The sequence below is a fragment of the Onychomys torridus genome, chromosome 15 (genome assembly GCF_903995425.1).
Source record: "Onychomys torridus chromosome 15, mOncTor1.1, whole genome shotgun sequence".
Classification (NCBI taxonomy): domain Eukaryota; kingdom Metazoa; phylum Chordata; class Mammalia; order Rodentia; family Cricetidae; genus Onychomys; species Onychomys torridus.
Genome location: NC_050457.1, coordinates 6,288,674 through 6,311,880, shown reverse-complemented (window position 1 = coordinate 6,311,880; position 23,207 = coordinate 6,288,674). Strand labels below are relative to the sequence as shown.

At 39.8% G+C, this 23,207-nt stretch overlaps 2 protein-coding genes across 2 annotated transcripts in view; one reads left to right on the top strand and one right to left on the bottom strand.

Moving 5' to 3' along the window:
- Adgrv1 (adhesion G protein-coupled receptor V1) overlaps nt 1–23,207 on the top strand; it is a 506,561-nt gene that overhangs the window by 9,170 nt on the left and 474,184 nt on the right. The window contains exons 4-12 of the mRNA XM_036207476.1: nt 1,752–1,901; nt 2,242–2,337; nt 4,354–4,458; nt 5,469–5,582; nt 7,446–8,011; nt 8,302–8,578; nt 9,072–9,401; nt 16,954–17,130; nt 19,014–19,237. Of these exons, the coding sequence (XP_036063369.1) occupies nt 1,752–1,901; nt 2,242–2,337; nt 4,354–4,458; nt 5,469–5,582; nt 7,446–8,011; nt 8,302–8,578; nt 9,072–9,401; nt 16,954–17,130; nt 19,014–19,237 (2,039 nt within the window). The remainder of the gene's footprint in view (nt 1–1,751; nt 1,902–2,241; nt 2,338–4,353; nt 4,459–5,468; nt 5,583–7,445; nt 8,012–8,301; nt 8,579–9,071; nt 9,402–16,953; nt 17,131–19,013; nt 19,238–23,207) is intronic.
- Nucleotides 12,699–13,101, bottom strand: LOC118596251 (splicing factor 3B subunit 6-like). The gene has a single exon (XM_036207029.1). The coding sequence runs from the start codon at nt 13,065–13,067 to the stop codon at nt 12,699–12,701; it is 369 nt and encodes a 122-aa protein (XP_036062922.1). The 5' UTR covers nt 13,068–13,101.

Genomic DNA, 23,207 nt, shown 5'->3' with positions numbered 1-23,207 from the left:
CTAGGGTTGTAGTTGAGTGGACTGCTACCCTGGGCTTTTTACCTGATGCTGAACTGAAGTCTGCATGTGTGCAGGGCAGGCTGTTTATCAGCTGTCCCATCCCCCCCTTTTCCAAGTGATTCCTTAAGAAATAATGTTAAATTACATTGTAAAATAGTGTAAAAAGAAAAAGGAAATAAAAGCTACTTAGAAAATAAACCCAGGGTTATAATTTTGAACATCTTAGTTTCTGTTCAATTTGACATATATGTATACATTTGCTGACTTTGTTTCTAGTTCTAATGTATGCTGTGTTTGACAGTCTTTTGATGCAATTTACCTCTTTCAGGTTGCTGTATTTTTGCTTTTCTTGCTAGATCATTGTATTCTAAACATTTCTCCATTGTTTTTCATTGATGTTGCTTTCAGGTTTTTCTATCTATAGTGAACAGCATTCTGGAGAATTGTTTATAAACATGACTATTTCCCTGTATTTTTGGTTGATTTTCACAGAGTAGATTAATGTATTTTTATGTATGCTCAGTGCTTCTTGATAATACTTTCTGAAAGGCTGCCATTTTCCATAGCAAGTTATAAGAACTAGTTATCCAACACCCTCTCCTCAACACTTTCCAACTTATTTTGATTTCTCAACTATTTAAAACTTTTAAAAAATAAATCAGAACTAGACAATGACTAAAATTTCCCAAAATATGTTTTTTTTTTTTTTTAAAGATTTATTTATTTATTGTGTACACAGTGTTCTGCCTGCATGTATGTCTGCAGGCCAGAAGAGGGCACCAGATCTCATTACAAGTGGTTGTGAGTCACCATGTGGTTGCTGGGAATTGAACTCAGGACCTCTGGAAGAGCAGCCAGCGCTCTTAACCTCTGAGCCATCTCTCCAGCCCCCCAAAAATATGTTTTTATTTCTCATTTGTGCTAAATAATTTTCCCTAGAGGCTAAATTATTAATTTTGAGCTCTGGTGAAAGAAATGTCGTTCGAATTTGTACAATGAATTGTTCCTTTGTAATATTGTAATTGCCACTCTGCTGAGTCTTACTAGCAAGCTTGCATTCACAGATTAAAATATTAAGAAGGTTTATAATGATTCATACTTTGAGATGCTAAAAAATTGTGTCTCTATTTCAGTTGCTGTGAATAATGTAAGTATAATTTCAGGCTGAAAGTTTAGGAAATAGGGTTTTTCCCCCATTGGGAGAAGAATAGCACTGCCTCAGTTTTACAAGCTGCTTCCCACCTCTCCTTTGAAAGAGTTTTAGCCGTAATTTGTCCTGCTAGGCTGTAGTCTACACCAAATCAGTTAAGAGACAGAGGAAAAAAATAGCATTTGTTTTTCTATTAAATTATTAGTGTGCAATTAACTTTGATTCAACTATATTAAGAACTATTTTATATGCAATGATATATTTCTGTGATTTTCCATTTTCAAAAATAATTTTTATTACATGTATTTATGTGTGTCTATGGACACACAGGTAGAGGTCTAATGACAAGTTGTAGAAGTCGGTCTCTCCTTCCACCATGTGAGTCCGGAGTGGACCCCAGGTCATCAGGCTTGGCTGCAAGCACATTTGCCCCTGAGCCATCTTGCTGGCCCTGTGATAATTTTTCACTTGTCTTTGAATATCCTAGTAGAAATGTCAGTGCCTCTTGACCTGTGCCTGTCCTCTCAGCTGCTCCCGTTGAGGGTCAGTTTTCTTGTCCAGATCCTTGTTAAGTGAGGATGTTCTCTTTTGCACTTGGTAGCTGAATGGCGAAGACACTGGAGACTTTTTTGACACGTACGCTGCGGCGTTTATCCCTGCGGGAGGGACAAACAGGACCGTGTACATAGCAGTATGTGATGACGATCTTCCCGAGCCTGATGAAACCTTCACTTTTCACCTGACATTGCAGGTAAGTTCATTCTCCTCAACTCTGAATTCATAAAATGTCTTCTAACACCTGGAAATCTGTTCTGTTGGTGATAAGCCAAGGGATAAGTATCACGGTGGTTTTTATAGATCTCTTTGGCAGATGTCCAGCGGAGCGGGTGAGGGTTTGTTTATAGGAGCATGTGCTCCTGGCCGGTGGACACATCACTGAAGAAAATCTCTGCCTCCCCCAAAGCTGTCAACTGCCTGTAGATTTTTAGAGAGGGGTGGTTTATTCATGCTCTTAGTAATTGAAGACAGAAATTCTGCCGAAAGATTAGTTTTCTTCTAATATTTAATTTATTAATTTATTTTCACTTTAGAAACCCTCAGCAAATGTGAAACTTGGATGGCCAAGGACTGCTACTGTGACAATCCTATCAAATGACAATGCATTTGGAATTATTTCCTTTAGTGCGGTATGGCTACAGCGTGAAGATCGTGATGGTCGCAAGATACTACTACATTTGGTTTTCTTCTAACCCATTTTTCCTGTTGTTGGCTGGTGCTATTCTGTTGTGATTTTTGATTAAGCCTGACACTAACTCTGTGGCTGCTCTGCATTCTGAGTGTTTACACTGTTGCGCAGTGAAGTGTGTGCTCAGGGTCCACACTCACAGTAACCCTCTCTGACCACTGACTCGTTCGTCACCTGTTGCCTGGCCTCTCATGTGGATGTGCGCGTGGGCTCTTTGTATGTATGTATGTATGCATGTATGTATGTATGCCTTTCAAATGCCACTGCAGGAAGTCTGGCCTGTTTTCCAGACTCTTCTGTATGTCTGGAGTAGCTGTGAAGGGAGAAAACACACAGTAAACTTAAGATCAACCTGCAGATGTGACGGCTCTTCCAATTCCGTTCTCATCAATTCATATTCTCTTATGTTGAAGAGTCTCATATCAAGTCATAGTCTTTTAAGTTGCATATCCTAATATTCAATTCTCTTATTAATTCATATTTCATGGAAGTTAAAACTCTTTCTCCTCTCCTAAAATTCTGTTGGGTTTATTGCCCCTCCTTCATCAAGTTCTTGTTCTTCTAGCGAATCCTGTTTTCAGAGGAAAAACACAGGACAAGTCTCTCCTAGAGAGAAAATGTTTCCAGCTCCTAAGCTAAAATTAAAGGTTGTCTTCAACACTACTGGATTTGGATAGCAAGTTAGAGGCTATAATAATCCTCCTGATAGTCTTTTTGAATTCTGTTGCTAAGCAACACCGAGAAATCTGATTCCACAGTCTCTAGCTTTTTATTCGTTTTCCATTTTGAACCCTCCTGCACGTGTATGCATTATGTCATGGTTCCGTAGAGTTATATTTGAAACAAGGCAAGCTGTGGATAAATGTGGTCTTTATGCTTGAGTTATCTTATTAAAAGGGGTGTTTTCCTAACCTAAATTTGTAGATATTTGGTAGTCTACAATGTACTGATTACATTAATTAGGAATTCCTGAGTGAAGGATTATCAGGGAACAAGTTCTCTGTCTAATTTCTTCACCACCCGCGAGGCTCATACGATCTGTTTGACACTCGCTTCTCTTTCCTTCCCTCCTCTCTCCTCTCTTGTTCTCCTGACCTTGTGCTATGGGAATGAGTACTAGTGTCTGGGGTTGGTTCTAGTGCTTCTAGGCCTCCTCTCACAGACTCCGAATGAGCTCCATGTCACAGAAGGTCCTCAAGCTGCTCCCATCTCTAGCCTTTCAACAGTTATAGTGATAATGAACATGGCATTGGTACAGTGGTAACAGCCAACAGTCATTGAGTACTCAGCATGTGTCAGGAAGTAGGAAAGACTCTTGATGTAAGTTATCGAATCTAATTGCAAACCATAGAGACAGGTGTTCCTGTCCCCATTAATGGATGGCTACGCACTGTCACTCTTAGAGATGTCCCCTGCTGCCCTAGTACATTGTGCTTCGTTTTTTTCTCATCTCTCTTGTGTTTCAGCCAACCTAAGACCACATGTTTCAACATTTGAAGTCTTCCCTGTTTTTCCTCTGTAGTCATTTTCTCTCTGGTTCTGAAAGTCATGAACAACTGTCTGCTTTTCAGTGATGTTCTGACTGATTATGAGGTGGGAGTGCCTGAGAACAAGTGGCCTCAGAGAGCCACTAGCTTGGTCTTAGGGCGTAACTTCTTTTTGTGACCTCTTGGGCCCTGTGAGCATTTTAATTTATCATCCTTTGGCAGGGTAGCGCTCAAGAGTCCTTAGAACAGCTGCTAGTAATGCCTGCAGGACCTGCTTATTGCATGCTTTGTTCTTTACACTGCTCTTCGCAATTCAGTTTTTGTCATCTACTGTTTATCAACACTAGAAATACACCCTGTAAGTGTACAGTCTGAATTGACTTGTGGTGGAAGTTAGCATTTCTAAGGTAGTAAGTTTTACCACCTCCTGCCTCTGATCCATGCCTGGTTGCCTTTGCTCTTCCCAATAGCCTTCATCAATCTCAGTGGCTGAACCAAGGAGCAGAAATGAATCTGTGCCCCTTACTCTCATCAGGGAAAAGGGGACCTATGGAATGGTCACTGTGACTTTTGATGTAAGTTTATTTTGAAATAATTTTAGATGATAACGTGTTAATAGTCTGTATCAGATGATTGCAATTTCGAAAACCAGTCTTCACACTTAAGATTAATTGAAGACAAATACTTTTGGTTTTATAAACTTTATGGTTAATAGTAAAGTGTTTCCCTTCTGCTGGCATGTATTAAGTTCAGAGGAAACTCCCCGCTTCCTTCCCACCCCTCCAGGCTTCCTGTGCACTCCCTTGCTCTCTTTCAAATTTGTGGCCTCTACTTCTTTAACGGTTGCTATGGTTAAATATGTCTTTTTGTTTAAGCAATTATAGGCAAAACTTGTGGAGCATTTTGTATTGCCTGTACTCTGTCCCTTACCCTGGTAACTGCTGCAATTCAAAGCCATCCTGTCCCTGTAGCGCTCAGCCTCCCTCTTGGTCTTCATTTTTTCCCAGTAATACCTATTCCCATGCTGCGCATGAGTATTAATTTACTTGTCATTGTTGTTGTCTGTTAACTGGAACCCGCATGGGAGGGCCTTGAATTGCAGCTTTTATATTTAGGACCTAACTGATAAGGCATGTGCTGCTCACTGAACACTTTAGAGAGAGAGGTTACACATTCTCACCTCCCCACTGCAAAGTAGATGCTCTCTTGCTCACTTTAAAGATGAGGAAAATGTTGCACAGAGTTATTAAGCAGCTTGCCTGAGGCCATACAGCCAGTGATGGAGCTGGAACTAGATCTCATTTCTTTAGGGAGTTTACTGGTCTTTGATATCTTTCTTCTCAGGGTGACACATTTCTGTAGCTTTCCCCTCAGGTTTAATATAACAGTTAAAAAACCCCAAACCTTAGAAAACACTTTTTACTATGACCATAGTCAAGGCCTGTAATGCCATTAATAACTAGAGAGGTGGTCTCTCATGCAGGCTCTTAAGACTTTCGTAAACTCTCTTTAAACTTCAGAATTTTGTCAGCTGACATGACAGTGATGCTCTTTGCTTCTAGATGTTTTGTTTATTTCTTTGCAGGTATCAGGTGGCCCAAATCCCCCTGAAGAAGATTTGAATCCAGTTAGAGGAAATATTACCTTCCCACCTGGCAGGGCCACCGTAATTCACAACTGGACAATACTTGATGATGAGGTCAGACAGTGTTAAATACGTAGAAGAGTCAGGGTCTGTGATGGAGACTTGCCGAGAACCATTTTTGAATATTAAATTGTATTCATTATTTGACATTACTCAAGAGTGCAGTCTTTTGACACATTAACGTGGTGTACCCATTCCTACTTTAGCCATGAATTAGCAAGCTGTTATTTGGGGATACAAATATTTACCTGATTTATTATTTTATTAAATTAAATCATATTAATTTGTGCTTACAGGGCTGGAGGTGTGGGGAGACACTTGCCTACCATGTAGAAATCCCTGGCTTCCATCCCCAGTGTCTTAAAATGAACTTGAGTATTAACTGACAACTAAATATAATGTAAAGGTTGAAGAATTTTGTAGTATCTGCTGATATATTTTTTTTATGAATCATTTACTGTTTGAACAGGGACATGGTTGCTTATCTAGCAACCATGTTTCAACATAAGTTCAAGAAAAATTCTATTACAATTGATATTTTTGTTTAGGTTAAAATACTTATTTACTAGGGTTGGGGATTTAGCTCAGTGGTAGAGCGCTTGCCTAGCAAGTGCAAGGCCCTGGGTTCTATCCTCAGCTCAAAAAAAAGTTACTTATTTACTAGAGTATACATGCATTTTACACATGGTTTCAGGAATCAGTTCCAGGTTACCAGCCTTTATGGTGTCTTAACTGATGAGCTATCCTGATGGCTTCTCTCTCTAGATACGTTTGATTCACTGTCAGACGGGAGATTTTATAGGTACACTTCATATGTAATCCATGAGGATTTAGATATATGCCATAACTCAATTGCAGAGGCAACCCTAAATCTGAGCAGTAGTGTGAAAGATGTTCCTCATGGCCAGTAAGAAAAAAAATAAACTTACAAAGGAATCCAGGTATTTTTAAAGAAGTGAAGACGGGAAAAATAGATAGAAATCTGTAACCAAAGCATCAACAATACTTAAAGAAGAAAATGCACTAAACACTTTAGAATAATAGATTTTTCTGGAAAAACCTGAAATATTTGGTAGCATTGATGACCTTTGTTTTTCTAGTTCAGGAGATCAGCAAAAGCTTTCTCTGCAATCCCACAGCAATCATAGGTTATGATCTGTGTACAAGAAATGAATTACTGATCTTGTACATCTAAAAGATTTAGTAGTATATTTTGGGAGAAGTGTCTTTACTTATTTGTATTGCTACTGCTGGAGGTAAAATGATGTGGGTTTTCACTCTTATTCATAAAATATAATTTGCAGTGAATGTAAAACTTGAACAGGAAGGCACACTGGAGAGTAACTCCAGGATTTCTGTAAGCTATAAAAAACTATCCTCTTGAGTAATGTTAGTATTTCATCAAGAAATGACTCTTTTGGGCCATTCTCCAGAGAGGCATGGTGTTCTCTTAATATCATAGAATTGCCTCCTGAATTAGAATCACATAGAGAGATGAGAGAGAAATTCATATGCTGAAATGAAGCAACTATTTGTTAGTTAGTGTACTTTCCAGATTCTAGGGCGTTATTAGACTTTGAATACTCTTTATGACCCCATCAATGTTCTAAAATTGACAAGGATTTATTCCCTTTTGTACTGTGTACTTTATAGTTTTCTCAACTTTGATCAAGATCCAAAGAAGCAAATATTCATCATTAATTCTTCATACCATTGCTTTATTAAGTTATTTTTCATTTTCCTCCCTAACTGAAAATAAATTAACATTTGGAAGATATTTTAGTATGTGGAGTCCATATGAGCCACTTACCATTGTTCCTTACCTTTGCCTTTCCTATTTCTATGAAACACACTCCTTTGTAAAACTTGGGCCTGTTTTCAGGAATTTTGCCTGATGATGTTTACATCCCGTGACAGGTGCCAGAAAATGATGAAGTGTTTTTGATTCAGCTGAAAAGTGTAGAAGGAGGGGCAGAGATGAACGCCTCGCGGAGTTCGGTTGAAATCACCGTGAGGAAAAACGACAGTCCTGTGAAGTTCATCCAGAGTGTCTACTTGATTCCCGAGGATGACCACATCCTCACTATTCCAGTGCTCCGTGGGAAGGATAGCGATGGAAACCTGATTGGAGCTGAGGAATCCGAAGTTTCAGTCAGATATAAAGTTATGACCGGGGATTCAACAGCACATGCCCAGCAAAATGTAGACTTCATCGATCTTCAACCAGACACCACTCTTACCTTCCCGCCTTTTATTCATGAGTTACACTTGAAATTTCAAATAATTGATGACACCATACCAGAGATAGCTGAATCATTTCACATAATGTTACTAAAGAACACGTTGCAGGGAGATGCTGTGCTGATGGGTCCTTCTTCTGTGCAGGTCACCATTAAGCCAAACGACAAACCTTATGGAGTTCTTTCATTCAACAGCATTTTGTTTGAAAGGCCAGTTATAATCGATGAAGATAAAGCTTCCAGGTATAATTTACTTGGAACTCACAACAATAATTACTTTATTGTACTGTTACATGATTTAATTTTTATAGTGTTGACACAAGGCTGAGCTGTGAGAACATGTGCCTTTTCCTCTGTAACTGCTTTACTGATTTCTTTTTAACGTGATTTAATTATTAAAAGGAATTCATATTATGATAAGTTCTTAGGCTATGTACATATATTTATAATCTTTTCCTATTAAAACTAATTAGTTTTTTTGTTGGTCTCTGCTTTTTTAGAGTGCATAATATGACCTTATGTGTTCTAAACAATTCTAGATTTGAAGAAATCACAGTGGTTAGAAATGGTGGCACCCACGGAGATGTTTCTGTGAATTGGGTGCTGACAAGGAACAGCAGTGATCCCTCACCAGTGACAGCAGATATCAGCCCTAGTTCTGGGACTCTCCAGTTTGTACAAGGGCAGATGTTGGCATCAATTCCTCTTACCATCATTGACGATGATCTTCCAGAAGAGGCTGAAGTTTACCTCCTTAAAATCTTGCCTCACACGACACAAGGCGGTGCTGAAGTGAGCGAGCCAGCACAGGTGGGGATGTGTCATGCTTCACACCTGTCCATACTTCCGTGATACAAAAGCGCTGAAGAATTTCAGCGTACAGATCCAATTATGCTTAGTTTTGTGTGGCAGGAAGAATTCTGGTTTTGCCAAAGTGGTGGTTAGTTCTCCTCATCAACTGAATTTCTTCGGAAAATAGCAAAGTAAAACAACAACAAAAAAATCCAAACAAACAATGGGTCCTTCTACTGTACTCATTGGTTGGAACCAGGGACTGTGTACTTCTTCACTAGCCAAAGCTTCTAACACTATCTTTAAGCCCAGACATCATATTTTACCATATAAAAAGTTTCAAAACTTCTATGTTCTGAAAACTTTTGAAACTGTTTTGGATTCTCTCACTCCTCTTCATACACAGAGTGGTCATTTAAGACATGGTATCTACATAAATAATAAAGACCAGGGTCGTCTGGACCATCCCGGCTGTGAAACTCCTGCACTAACCATGCCATTTCATTTGCAGCTTCTGTTCTACATTCAGGACAGCGACAATGTTTATGGAGAAATCGCCCTGTTTCCCGTGGAAAGCCAGAAGATTGAAAGCAGTCCGAGTGAACGATGCTTATCCTTGAGTTTTACGAGACTGGGGGGCACTAAAGGAGACTTGAAGGTGATTTATTCTGCACTCTATATTCCCGCTGGAGCTGTGGACCCCTTGCGAGCCAAAGACGGCATCTTAAATACATCCAGGAGAGGCAGCCTCATTTTCCCAGAACATAACAATCAAGTCACTACAAAGTTACCAATAAGAAATGATGCATTCCTGCAGAACGAGGCCCACTTCCTAGTGCAGGTACTTTGATGATGAAAATAATCTCCGTTTTGGTTCTCTGTGTGATACAGCAAACAGTTGTTCTGCTCTTATTTATAATTTAGATTCTACTTGTTCTTTGAAACTACTTAGGGCTGGCAGAGCGGTACACACCTGTAACCCAGCACTCAGGAGACTAAGGCAAGAAAGAGGATGGTGAGGGGAAGGCCAGCCTTGGCTACATACTGAAACGGGGGGAAACAAACAAACAAGGAAACGCAAAAGAAAAAACTCTGGTAGAGTGTCCCTTAAGAGATGGCACCTCCCACGGCTCACAAATCTGAATAAATATTCCAGCCAGTTGGTACTAAAGATACACCAGGTAGAAACGCAAAGGAGACGAGTACACACAGTAACTCGCAGGCCGTTGAGCAGGGCGCAGGAGACAGATTCACCAGAGCTGTGACTTGCTTTGGAAAATGGGACAGGAGAATGGGACTTATGGAGTAAATATTTCTCATAGTGCATATTATAAGAGAAGCATTTCTGAAACTAAAAGCAATCTGAAAAGTTTTTTTCTTTTAAATAGTATGTTCAAAAATGTTTGTTCATTAAGTGAGGGTCAGATCTCTGGACCTCCCTCAGTTGAGAGCCCTACCTCACATCCTTCCACCTCGCCACTCCTAATTTTTCAACTTCTATCTGCCAAACACATTCTTTTTTTAAATATTATTGGTACTCAGGCTGTATTCCCGGGTCCTGATGTACTCAGGCTGTATTCCCGGGTCCTGATGGCATTCGTACTCAGGCTGTATTCCCGGGTCCTGATGTACTCAGGCTGTATTCCCGGGTCCTGATGTACTCAGGCTGTATTCCCGGGTCCTGACGTACTCAGGCTGTATTCCCGGGTCCTGATGTACTCAGGCTGTATTCCCGGGTCCTGATGTACTCAGGCTGTATTCCCGGGTCCGGACGGCTCTCTCTCTCTGGAGGTTCTGACCGGCCTCCTTTCCAGCTCTTAAACAGGATTGCCCACCAGTCTCACCACAGTGTTGAAAGTTGAGATTAGCTGTAGCAACTGTTTTGTTCTGTCTTCTGGGTTCGGAAGTTTTTTGTTGTTTTTGTTGTTGTTGTTGTTTGTTTTTTGTCTTTTGTTTTTTTTGAGACGGGTTTCTCTGTGCAGCTTTGCACCTTTCCTGGAACTCACTCTGTAGCCTAGTCTGGCCTCGAATTTACAGAGATCCTCCTGCCTCTGCCTCCCAAGTGCTGGGATTAAAGGCTTGTATGACCACCGCCTGACTTTGGAAGTTTTTTAAAATAAACTCCTGGGTTTTCTTAGCTCCTGGCGTTTCCCTTTTGGATTATGTTTTACTTTTGCATAATAGATTCCTCCTAAAATACCTATGCAGAAAGTGTATATGTGGCATAAACTTCTTGAGGCTTTCAGGGATGAAAATGTGAAATCTTATCCTTAGAATGTTTGTTTGCATGGAAAACAGTTGTAGATTTAAACAGTTCCTTAATTACCACACAGAAGGCAGTCTTTTAGCTTCCAGAATTGCGGATGAGAAATTTAAAAGGAAGGGAATGATTTATTGTTTAGGTAATTTTGTTAGTCTCCGAAAGCATGTAGTATTCTTGACTCCCTAAATGCCATGGCCCTCTGTCCAGCCTTGCTAAGCACGGAGGGCAGCTCTTTCCTCCAGAACTTGGCTGAGTGCTACACATCATAGGCTTTGCATTCCAGAGGAACAGCTCACCCAATGGCCTGGTGGGTGACCTGTTATAAGATACATGATTTGCCAGTACGTGATGAACACTTTTTTTGTTTGTTTGTTTTGTTTCTCTGTGTAGCTTTGCACCTTTCTTGGGACTCACTTGGTAGCCAAAGCTGGCCTCAAACTCACAGAGATCCGCCTGGCTGTGCGTCCCGAGTGCTGGGATTAAAGGCATGTGCCACCACTGCCCGGCTTTTTTTTTTTTTTTTTTTTTTTTTGAGCTGAGGATCGAACCCAGGGCCTTGTGCTTGCTAGGCAAGCGCTCTACCACTGAGCTAAATCTCCAGCCCCCTCCCCCCCTTTTTTTGACTGTTTTGATGAGTGCTTATCCAGGGGGAGGTTTTTGTCATGTCCCTGCCATCATTGGTGATAGAGACACTGACCTTCATCTTTTTTATCATAATTTTGTTGTTTCCTTCATGTGGGGAGATTTTGCTGTGATGTTTGCCCAGGGACAGTCAGTCAATTCTAAAGATTCCTAGAGGCATTCAGGCCATAGCTCTACTCACAAGTGTGCCTCACTCTTCCTTGGTTTATGGCACGCGCTTGTGAGATGGCTGGCCCCATGGCAGTGTGAGAAGTTGAGTAGAGCAAACAGTTAAGACCAGTAGCAAGGACTGAAAGCCAGAATGCTGCCATGGGAACACACTTAGGCATATCTTTAGAAAATTTAAAAAGTTAAAAATATGTCATGACTTGTTTGGCTTTAAAAGTTGATTTGTTAAATGAGATGCATACATTTTTACTAGTTCATACTTGGGGTAATTTCCTCCACATTTCCAAAAGTCTCTGGGATATGAGGTGCTGAGCAGCTTTAGAATTGAATAAAAGTTGTCTCCTGTCTGGTGTCTGTACCTCCATTCATCCTGTGTGGTGCTTGTGTTCTCTGGATTCATGGTGTTCTTATTAGCACATGCTTAAAGACAATTTTGTCTCTGGCATCTCAGTGTTCAGTTCACCCCGTCTGCCTTTGGTCTCACATCGGCTACAAATCATAAGGAAACACAGTTATTCAAACAGATTTCAGAAGGGAAATAGTTCACACTGTTGCTTTAGTTTTCACAGCCTCCTGAGTCCCTTTGTGATTCCAGAGTGCTCACTGCTGTGGTGTGACTAAGATCGTAGAGCATTTAGTGATACCATGTCATTAGGGACTGAGGATGCAGAGGTGTTATTTGGATTTATAGAGAATTTATCAGTTTCCATATTAGGTTTCTAATTTATTTTCTCTTGATTCTTCAAAACTAGCTTTTACTATGGATAGAGAGCTCTACATCAATATCCTTATCAGTAACCCTGATACTAAATTATTAATATTTTCAAAATACCCAATAACTTTTCAAAGTAGCTACAGGTAACTTCCCCATAGACAGTGCCTTACTAAGAACTTTCTGAGGGTAAGCTATTATTCAAGTTATGTTATCTCAACACTCCACTGAAATGCGACAGAATTTATTATTTATTTATTTATACAAAAGCTACAGGTTTATTAACATAATATATTCTAACGCTTAGAAAAATTTTAAACAAGCCATGCTAACTAAGAAGAAAATGGGCGTCTTCAGAGTGAAGTCCGAGAACTCATTGGGGGGTCTTTGTTGATGCTGTACTTCTCCTTGAGAAGCTTCGGCTGCTCCTCCTTCTTCTTGGTGTCCATCTTCTGGAATGCCTGGTTAGCATTATAATACAACACCACGAGGTATCTGTTACACACGTTGAATCCAGATAGATGGTCTTCGTAGACCACATAGGCTGTTCCTCTGGTCTCGGGTGTATTCCCTACTCTGATTTGACGAATAGGCCCATATTTCCCAAATATATCATACATTTCTTCCGCTGTGATTCTGTATGGCAAATTCCTTATATACAAAATCCGATTTACTTCAGGTGGGAGGCGAATATTCGCCCTCTTGGCCGCTTGCATGGCCATCTTGGCGGGCTGCTGGAGGCGACCGTGGGATTCCTCCGAATATCCCTAAAGTTCGGTTGCCTGGGACGGTGACACAGCGTCAGATACAGGGTGTCAACAGCTAGGCAGAACGACAGCCATTACAGCACTGCAGGAAAGCCCGAGTCTCAAACAAGGACCTGTTGACGTCCTCAAAAAGAGGCTCCAGAGTCCCAGAATTTATTCTTTATAATACTTGAAAACTGAGGAAAAACTTGCAGTATGAGGACTAATTTTTGGTGATGTTCGGTCAGAAAGCTGTTTTCACTACTGACTCAGACCCAGTTCTTTGTCTAGCTCCATATGCGATCAGAAAACAGAAGGGGTAAGTGCAGACAGTTAACAGGGCTCCTCTTTCCGGGAGGTCTGGTCTCAATTGTTGCATAGTTAGTTCCTTGGGATTGAAACAGCTGGAGGCGCAAGAAGGCTGAGGGGTAAGAAAGCTATGGCATTTGCATAGAAGGTGCTAGAAGAGGAGAGTGCTGTGGAGGTTTGGAAGAAAATGACTCCCTCCGCAAAGGGAGTGGCACTACCAGGAGGTGTGGCCTTGTTGAAGTAGGACGCGTTCTTGTGGGAGGAAGTGAGCCACTGTTGCCACAGGCTTTGAGGTCTCTTTCTCAGGCTTCTCTCACTCAGTGTGACACACAGCCCACGTTCTGTTGCGTGCAAGATGAAGAACTCTCAGTTATCCCTCCAGCACTATGTCTGCCTGCACGCCACCACGTCCCACCATGATGATAATGGACTGAACCTCTGAAGTGTAAGCCTCCACCACAATGAATTTTTTTTTTTTAATAAGAGTTGCCATGGTCATGGTGTCTCTTCACAGCCTAACTAAGACAAGCATGCAACATTGTACTGCATGGAAACTGATGGAACTACAAGAAGGGGGACCAGAAACATGCTCTTCTCATGCTTTGAACCCTTCAGCCAATGTGTCCTGGGGCACAACATTAGGAAGGCATGTACTGTCAATAGCAGATATGTGAAGGCAAACATGACCCCTTATGAATGCAGGGAACACCTTCATTTTGCAGATGTGTAAGGAACTGTAGAAGCAAAAGCAAGACACTAAAATTAGCATCTTTTATTTGATTAGTTCATTGAATGATCTTTTTTCATCATCTTTTATATCATTCCTTTGTAGTTTTCAAAAGTACAAGCACTAGAATTAATTATATGACCTTCTGATAAAAGTAGCTAAAATGACTTACTTTTTCTTTATAGAAAGTTTTGAGTAAAAAAATATATTTTCTTCCTTTGATGCTTTAGACCAGTGGTTCTCAACCTTCCTAATGCTGCAGCCCTTTGGTACAGTTCCTCATGTTATGATGACCCCTAACCATAAAATTATTTTGTTGCTACTTCATAACTGTAATTTTGCCACTGAATTGTAATGTAAATATTTTTGGAGATAGAGATTACTAATGGGGCCATGACCCACAGGTTGAGAACCATTGCTTTAGACAGTTCTAGCAGCTTAGAGACCTGTGAACAACTGGGAATGGATGTGTATGCACAGATGACTACTTTCACATGACTGGGGATTTCAGATACATCTTTACCTCTAACCAGTGTAACCTCTTATCAACATTTCATTCAGATGTGTCTATGTTATTTTTTTGTGCTATTTTCTTTCTTTCTTTTTTAAATATAACCCTAGTAGAGAAGTTTTTTTTTTATTATTTACTTATTTTTTATTTTATGTACATTGGTGTTTTGCCTGTAGGTATGTCTGTGTAAGGGCGTTGGGTCCCCTAGAACAGGAGTTACAGACAGTTGTAAGCTGCTATGTGGGTGCTGGGAATTGAACCAGGGTCCTTTGAAAGAGCTGCAGTGCTCTTAACCACTAAGCCATCTCTTCAGCCCTGCTATTTTCTAAGAATATAGCTATATGTGACTGTGTACATGTGTTCATTTTCTCTGAGAATAAAAGTTATATGCAAATGGTTTTAACAACATATTTGTCTTTACAGTTTATTTTATAAAGTCAATGTAGTTTACTGAAAAATCAAACTGTTTAATTGGCTTAGTTTGTATATCAGTATTGGGCAAAATTTGTACTCTAATTTCTTTTTATTTTTCTAAATGCGGACTTCTTTCTGTCTTTCTCTTGTACATAATTTTCAACAAAAAGTATGACATTTAAATGATGCATTAAATTGGCTCTTTGGGATATTATGTTGTCTGTCACAAAGTATTCCCGTCATGGGAGAACAGCCCAGTCTCATCCATTTCTGAAAAACCATACAAACCACAAATCTCTACTGTGATTTCTTAGCAGCATCATGTCAACATTTCAAAGCTTTGCAGAGGAAGAGATTTGAAATGCTTTGTGAAGTTGAAAGTCTCATGTGACCTAAAAGCTCTGTTTTTTTAAAATAGTCCTGTAATGACTAACTCCCTCAATTGAACAGTATGGATTGATAGAGTTCCACATGTAGATGTTGAAATTTGCAGTGTATCAGTGACCCTTATAAAGCTGCTTGTTCTGGAGGGATGAATTATAAAAGCTTATTGCGTAGCTGCTGCATTTCAGGTTTGTGTTGTGTATGGGGAACGTGCTGACAAGGACATAGTTCCTTTAAGATCCCTAACAAGCAGAAATCTGAGATGTGAAATGATGAACTAATGATGTGTAGCAGGAATCTTAACAGGTCTTATTAATAAAATCAAACCCGGAGCCAGGTATTGGGGTGAATGCTGGAAGATCAGAGAAGCAGAACAAGCCACAGCTTTCTCACCTCAACAATTCCTCAGCTGATCCTGTTTCCTCAGACTGGAAGCCTCTGAGTCCTCATCCAGAATGAATCTCAGCTCAACTGCTGCTCAAAAGCCTAAAAGCTTAACCAGCCAAAAGCTTCTAGTTTCTGGTCTTCATGCCTTATATATCTTTCTCTTTCTACCATCTCTCCCTGGGATTAAAGGCTCGCTTTCTGGGATAAAAGGCATGAGTCACCATGCATGGCTGTATCCTTGAACAGATGGATTTCTGCCTTGGGAATGCAGGTGTGAAGTGGTGAACTAATGATGTATGAAGTTTGTAGTTGCATTAGAAGCTTAATGAGAGCGGTAGAGCTTCCAAAGGAGGTAGCCAAAGACAACTGGAGAATCTCAAGAGATCTTCGTAGGGAAGAGGGGCCATTTAACCAGTTTTTAAGGTATATACTTCAAACTGAGATGATGAAGGAAGGGCCATTCTTGGTGAGGAGACCACCATCTTCATCAACTCCTGGGAGACTAATAATGTGTTATATGTGCACTGCATTTCTTTAAGCATTAAGTTGGAGTTCTGAATGGTCTTCTTGCACTGACTTCAGGCTGGCAGAGAAGGGTAGTAAGTAGGTGGTTTACTGGATACATGAGTCGGTGGAAACCAGGCAGAAAATGGGGAGAGACATTTTACTTTTGACTTTTAAGATATCAATGAAGTTGGGTATGTGAGAAGGTGGAAAAACAGGTGGGTGATACACAAAAAGGTGGTGGTGGGTAGGGCCTGGAACAAGGATAGTGATTTCTCTTTGAATAGTCTGTCTGTAAATGTTTGTGTGACATTTGTGAGATGCTCACTAGTGACTGGTTATAAGGACTTGGAGTTTGATAGAGATATTCAGATATTATTAAAGATGTAGGATGAAGTTACAAGGTAAAGAACCCAGGAGAATTCCACACAGTAATCACACTGAGAATCAGAAGAGATTAGACTCTGGCAGTCACTTCAGGAGGTGAAAGAGGATGTGCAGGGGCAGGTCTTGAAGTTCTGATTTTCTGGTGACCTGTGACCTACTTAGACATTTCATGCTGGTATTTTTTCTTAATTAATAATTTAATAACTATCTTATCTCTTGTTTTTGCTTGTGTTTTATAGTTGGAAGCTGTGGTGTTGGTGAACATATTTCCCCCAATCCCACCAGTAAGTCCCAGATTTGGGAAAATCAGAAATATTTCTTTGTTGGTTACCCCAGCCATTGCGAATGGAGAAATTGGGTTTCTTAGTAATCTTCCAATCATTTTGCACGAACCCCAAGGTTCTGCTGCTGAGGTGGTGAGTATTCATTTACTTATTGATGTGTCCTAATGTGTCTGAGAAGTGTAAAGGCTTTTTTAAAAATAGGGCTAGCATGTAGAGTTAATAGGATACATGCTAGTTAGAATCAACAACTGACAGTGTCTGGTTTTGCTATAATTTTTGCTATTCTTGAGAAGTTGTGTTTATAGATACATATATATATATATATATATATATATATATATATATATATGCACATATACATGCACAAATATGTATGTAATAAATCTAGTAATAGAAAAAGAAGCCATCATCCTGAGAGTGGAGTGTCATGGGAGGGTTTCTAGAAAGAGTAAGTGGGAGTGCCTGGGGAGAGGAAGAGGAGGGAGGGGATGCAATACTATTTCAATTTAAAGAATTAAAGAAAAGAATAGAATTAATTGCTCATGGTGAGAGTAGATTGTTTACATATGATTGGTTTTACACAGTGTCATGACCTTTGATAGTCAATTATGAATCTAATTTTTAGTGGTCATATTGTAGAAACACAAGTAGTTTTGTGCTTTATTCTCTAACCGTGCTGTGTGTTACCTCAGGTAGAACTGAGGACTCAGAGGTAGCTCTGAATTCGATGGTTGATACCAGTTATGATGGTGGTAAAGTTGTGAAATGCTGAGTGTTAATATTCTGACCCACCCCTTGGAAACCAATGTTAGTATTCCCACCCGCCTCTTTAGGGGAAAGGCCCCTCCCTTCCCACTCTCTCTTTTTCTCCCAGGAGATGTGCGCTGTTGACCCCCCCTTCCTATCTTTCTCTTTATCTCTCTATTATTATAAACTATTTCCAAGTAGAAGCAGTGTCTGGGTCGTGAATGAATGCCCGCCACCATTGCCGTGGCCATGCCCATATGGCATGTCCTGCCACTGCTGCATCTGCCCAGTATGCCAGCATGCTTCCCTCCATGTGCGGGAGTAATATGTCATAACACTGAGCCTTAGCAAAATGCGTGTTCATACACACACTCACACACACACACACACACACTCATACACGATGGTATATTCATACTCTGCTCCTTCCCTCCCAAAGCGTACATTGCCATAGTTGAATCTTCCCTAAGTATCCTTCTATTAGGAACTCCTCCATATCGCTGCACCACAATCTGTCAGACAAGTACCTCCCACTTAGACTGGATTTCAATTGGTGTGAGGTTTAGGTCAGAAATGAGGGAGTTTCTTTTGTTATCAAAGTCTCACATCAAAGTATCTTGACTGTTTCCTTCATTTGTTACTAGATTTTATAAATGGACAGCGAAGATTCACTTTTCAAAATGGTTTTGACTTCATATATTTTCAAAAATGTACTGTTTCCTTCTAAAAGCCTGAAAAGTATCTACTTTGTCCTCAGGGAATGCTAGGCTTTGTTTATTTACTATGTGAAGCTGAGAATTTACTGTTTCAACTGTTTCCGGTCTTAACCAGCTCCCTCAGGTGACTAGGGGCCACCTCTTTGTTATTTTTATTGTTTTTTTTTATTCATTTTCTTCCTAAGACTTTTCCTTTGCTTATTTCTCTCAGGTTCAGACAGTTGCTAGCCAGAATAGTAAAAAAGACAGTGTTTTTTATATTTTTCATTATTTCTTATCTTTCTAATATATATTAAGATAATTCCAAAGCCACATTTTTGGTATGGTTTATATTGTAGATAAATTTGATTAGTAAAAGTGTAAAAAAAAAGTATCTAAAATTATTATCCTGCTACTTCAGTTGTGTTTATAATGCCTCCTGCTGCTTCCTTCTTTATATGGAGTACACGTGGTCAGGAAATGACATTTGCTTGAGCATGGAAAATTTGTGTTACTCATGAGCATACATTGTAGCTAAGTCTTGTTTTTCTTCTTTTTCTTTTTAAAAATAAGGTATACATCCCTCTCCATCGAGATGGAACTGATGGCCAGGCTACTGTCTACTGGAGTTTGAAGCCCTCTGGCTTTAATTCAAAAGCCGTGACCATGGATGACACAGGTCCCTTTAATGGCTCTGTGGTGTTTTTATCTGGGCAAAGTGATACAACAATCAACATTACTGTCAAAGGTGATGACACCCCAGAACTGAATGAAACTGTCACCCTTTCCTTAGACAGGTAATAACGCATGCTTGATTAGTGATTTTGATTTTGTTTTAATTAATTTTTCTGTAAGTTGTGAAAACTATAGGGAAGTGTTATTGTCCAATGTTTCTGTTTTATATGGATGGGCTTTTCTTGAACTAGGAAGATTATTATATATATTTTGTGACCCTTCACCTTTCTGTTTTGCTCTGAGGGAGCATCATGTAGAGAGTTATGGGGAGTAGCTGGCAGTGATGGGGAGGAGCTGGCAGTGATGGGGAGGAGCTGGCAGTGATGGGGAGGAGCTGGCAGTGATGGGGAGGAGCTGGCAGTGATGGGGAGGAGCTGGCAGTGATGGGGAGGAGCTGGCAGTGATGGGGAGGAGCTGGCAGTGATGGGGAGGAGCTGTCAGTGTTGGGGAGGAGCTGTCAGTGATGGGGAGAGCTGGCCAGGTGATGGGAGTCAGCTGGCAGTGATGGGGAGCACTGGCGTGATGGGAGGACCTGGCAAGTTGATGGGAGGAGCTGTTCCAGTGTTGGGGAGGACGCTGGCGAAGTGATGGGGAGGAAGCTGGCACTGTTGGGAGGAGCTGGCAGTGATGGGCGAGAGGCTGGCAGTGATGGGGAGGAGCTGGCAGTGATGGGGAGGAGCTGGCAGTGATGGGGAGCAGCTGACACATCAGAAGGATAGTCAGTCATGTTGCTGTGCTCATGCGGGCAGCAGCAAACCATCGGAAATGTTGGGTCACACACTCAGTTTCCAGTCTTCACTTCCAAGAGAGGGAAGTTCAGATCTTTATCAAGTGCTCCAAAAGATGAGATTGCCTGGGATTTAAGTAGTAAATTATCATTTATTTTTATAGAATAAAAAAGTCACATGAATTCATATGTTAACCTTTCAGCCATCGTAATAAATTACTCAGCGTTTCTCAGAAGGTACTACAATCTCTAAGGGCTTTGTTATGTTTTATTTATTTATTTATTTAGAAAATTCAGAAAATACTTCTAAAGAGGACATGAAGTCTGATTAATTGGTGACAATGATGTTAGAAAGCAAAACCACACTTACCTTCTATGACTCTGTGGCTAGAGGACATTGCACAATTCACAGTAATAAACAGGGAAACTTAGGACTGAATTTGAGGCATTTTATAACATGTTCATCATCAGTGAGCTAATCACATGATCTTTTTCTGTCTGACTGTCAGTTCCTGTACTGTTTGGGGGTGGGGGTGGGCCTGCTCTAGAACTCTGACCAGGCCTGGAACTTGGACTCACAGAGATCCACCTGGCTCTGGAGATTAAAGTGCTGGGATTCAAGGTGTGCGCCCCCTTGTGTGGTATAGTTGTTAACATGAATCAACAGAATGTAGACTACAGAGATCTATTGAGACACCACTGTTCATTTTGTTATCTTCAGATCACATGTTTGTTTTCTTCTTCCACAAAGGTAAAACAATAAATCCCCAAAAGCCCAAACCCACAGTCTAAATGACACTGTCTTAATATGTTATAGATTGTCTTGTGGAAAACTGTTTTATTTGATAAAAGTTAGCAAAATTCAATGAATCTAAATTGGAAATTCTTTTTTTTTATGGACCATTTCAATAATTTAGATCTGAGCACAATGAGGTCAATGGGCAGTTGTAAGGAATATTAAAGCGAACTGAACAGTAATTATACCTGTGGGACTCGATGGAAGTCTTGTTAGCTTGGCTGACCTCAACTAGATGTTTAATGAATAATTGGAACTGTGTATACCTCTGCAAATCTAGTGACTCCTTTATAGTCTTTCAAACATAACATGAACATTTGAAATGAATTAACTTAATTTTCCAAATCTTTTCTCTTTTCCTATCCTTCCACACAGAGAAGAGCAAATCACAGGGTTCTCTTTTTTTAAAAATATTGTGGTACTTTTAAAATAGAGGAAATCAGTCAAAATGTACACTAAAATGTCAATTCAGTTAGTAACTAGTGTGCAAACAAGAATAGCCTAATTATATTCTTGCATCCAAAGAAATGTTTAAATAAATAAGAATGAGATTTACCATTTGAAAGTGATTTTGTCAACGAAATCTCCCTTTAGTTTTGCAAAGTCTTAACCAAAATTAAGCAAAATAATCAATGCTAGTATGATTATATCACAACAAAAATATGAATGCCTTATTAGGATGCATTTCACAATTTTCTCTTAAGGTCAAACTCAAGTACTTATATTTGAACTAAATATAAACAAAAGTTGACCTGATACTAAACAGTTAAAAGTAACTTCAATATAATACCTATTTAAAGTACTCTTTTGTATAGTACTTTGCAATTACAAGCATTTTTTTTGTCATTTTATTTCATAAAAATAATTATATGGTACATAACTCTATTTATAAATTATATATTCTACTTTAAAATCTGAACTTGAGAGCTATTTATTTTGGTGTGTATCTATCAAGGTTATTTGAAGATGAAATACAATGGGAACATGGAAAAGTGTTTAGATTTCCTGATATAAAATTGCAATTAAAAGTGATGATGTGTTGTGACTCCTTGAACACATTTTTCTGCCAACACTGAAAGGCACAGATCTCTCTGCTGCAGAGTTTTGATGATTTTTAATGCAAATCGCAGCTGGCTTTAGATCTGAGGATGGAAATTTTTTTCCAAACCTAATTAAAGTGAGTAAGTAATTATAAGTAGAGCTGAATGAAATGTGCTCAGCCGCTGTGGCCTCTGAAGTGCCCAACACTTGCACTCTGGAGGGTGCCAGGAGGAATATCTTGAATGGGTCTTGACATGCTTGCTGGTTGTGGGCTCATCTTCCCTGAGTGGGGCTGCTAGCATTTGTCAATAGCAGAGAACACAATGTGCACAGTTCCCATAAACTGAAAATTACTAGCTCTACGCAGTGGGGTGGGGTGTGGTGGAGGGTAAGTGTGATTTTTTTAACTTTATTTTACCATTATACTCTAAGCTTTTTCATAGCGGGGTTTTAGCAAATGGTACCCTCGCCTCCTCCGCTTCCCCTTCCCACAGTTCTTTCTGTGTCGACAGGGTAGAAACGGAAAGATTTGTCGTGTATTTTGGGTAAGTGTGCAGAAAAATGGCTTGTTTCGAAGATTCAGTGTTTCCTTCTGTGAGTGACGGTTTTACGATGAAGCTGCCGTTCTGCATGACTAGTCTTGAGCAATGCTTCCTGTCCACCTGGTTTTGCATGTCTGTGTGCAGTTCTATTCTTTAGTGACAATGGGATTTGTATGAACGGCTTGAAATGTGCAGTCCTCAGTTTGGCATTATGAGTGCACTTAAAACATTATTGAGTAGTGTCATATTTTGAAGAGTTTTAAAATTTAACTTTCCATATAGTTTACACCAGAGAATCACTGTAGTTTACATGTGAAATACTTTGAGTCTCATATTTTGTTTAACAGAGAATATAAAATAAGTAGATTTTCTGAGTATATCTTTGCAGTTTCTTGTTTTCATGTCTGTATTTTATAGAGAATTTTCTTAGAGTTTGCATCATGTGTTAGAGTAGCATAGTTTAAGGAAGTCTAAAAATAACTACTTAATTACTGTCTACACTGATTTACATACTTTGCTCTTCATTAGTTTTCTGTCTTCTAGCTTATGTGGACACAGGGATTTTAATTAATGACATTTATTGAAATGAAATAGAGGCATTGACAACACAACAAATAACTGTTCTGGTGTTTGGATTACTTCTGTGGTCACTAACATGTTAGGTATTGTTTGTGTGATTTCTTAAAGCAGAAGCACATTAGTTCATGTTCCTTCCCTCATAGAAACCACTGGCCTGTGCACGTTTTTTTATGGAGTGTTAGTTTCATTGTGATTTGGAGGTCAGATCATGACTCCATTTTTGTACAGTAGGAAGTGACATGTGGAGAGGTTAGTCCAGCTTACATGACTAAGACTTCCTGAGGGCTAACTCCAAATCTCAGAGCCTGCTGTCTCTTGATCATCTTAGTTATACTCTAGCACAAATA

What these genes read in the sequence shown, in the direction of transcription:
- LOC118596251 (XM_036207029.1), bottom strand. Translation starts at nt 13,067, where the DNA reads ATGGCCATGCAAGCGGCCAAGAGGGCGAATATTCGCCTCCCACCTGAA.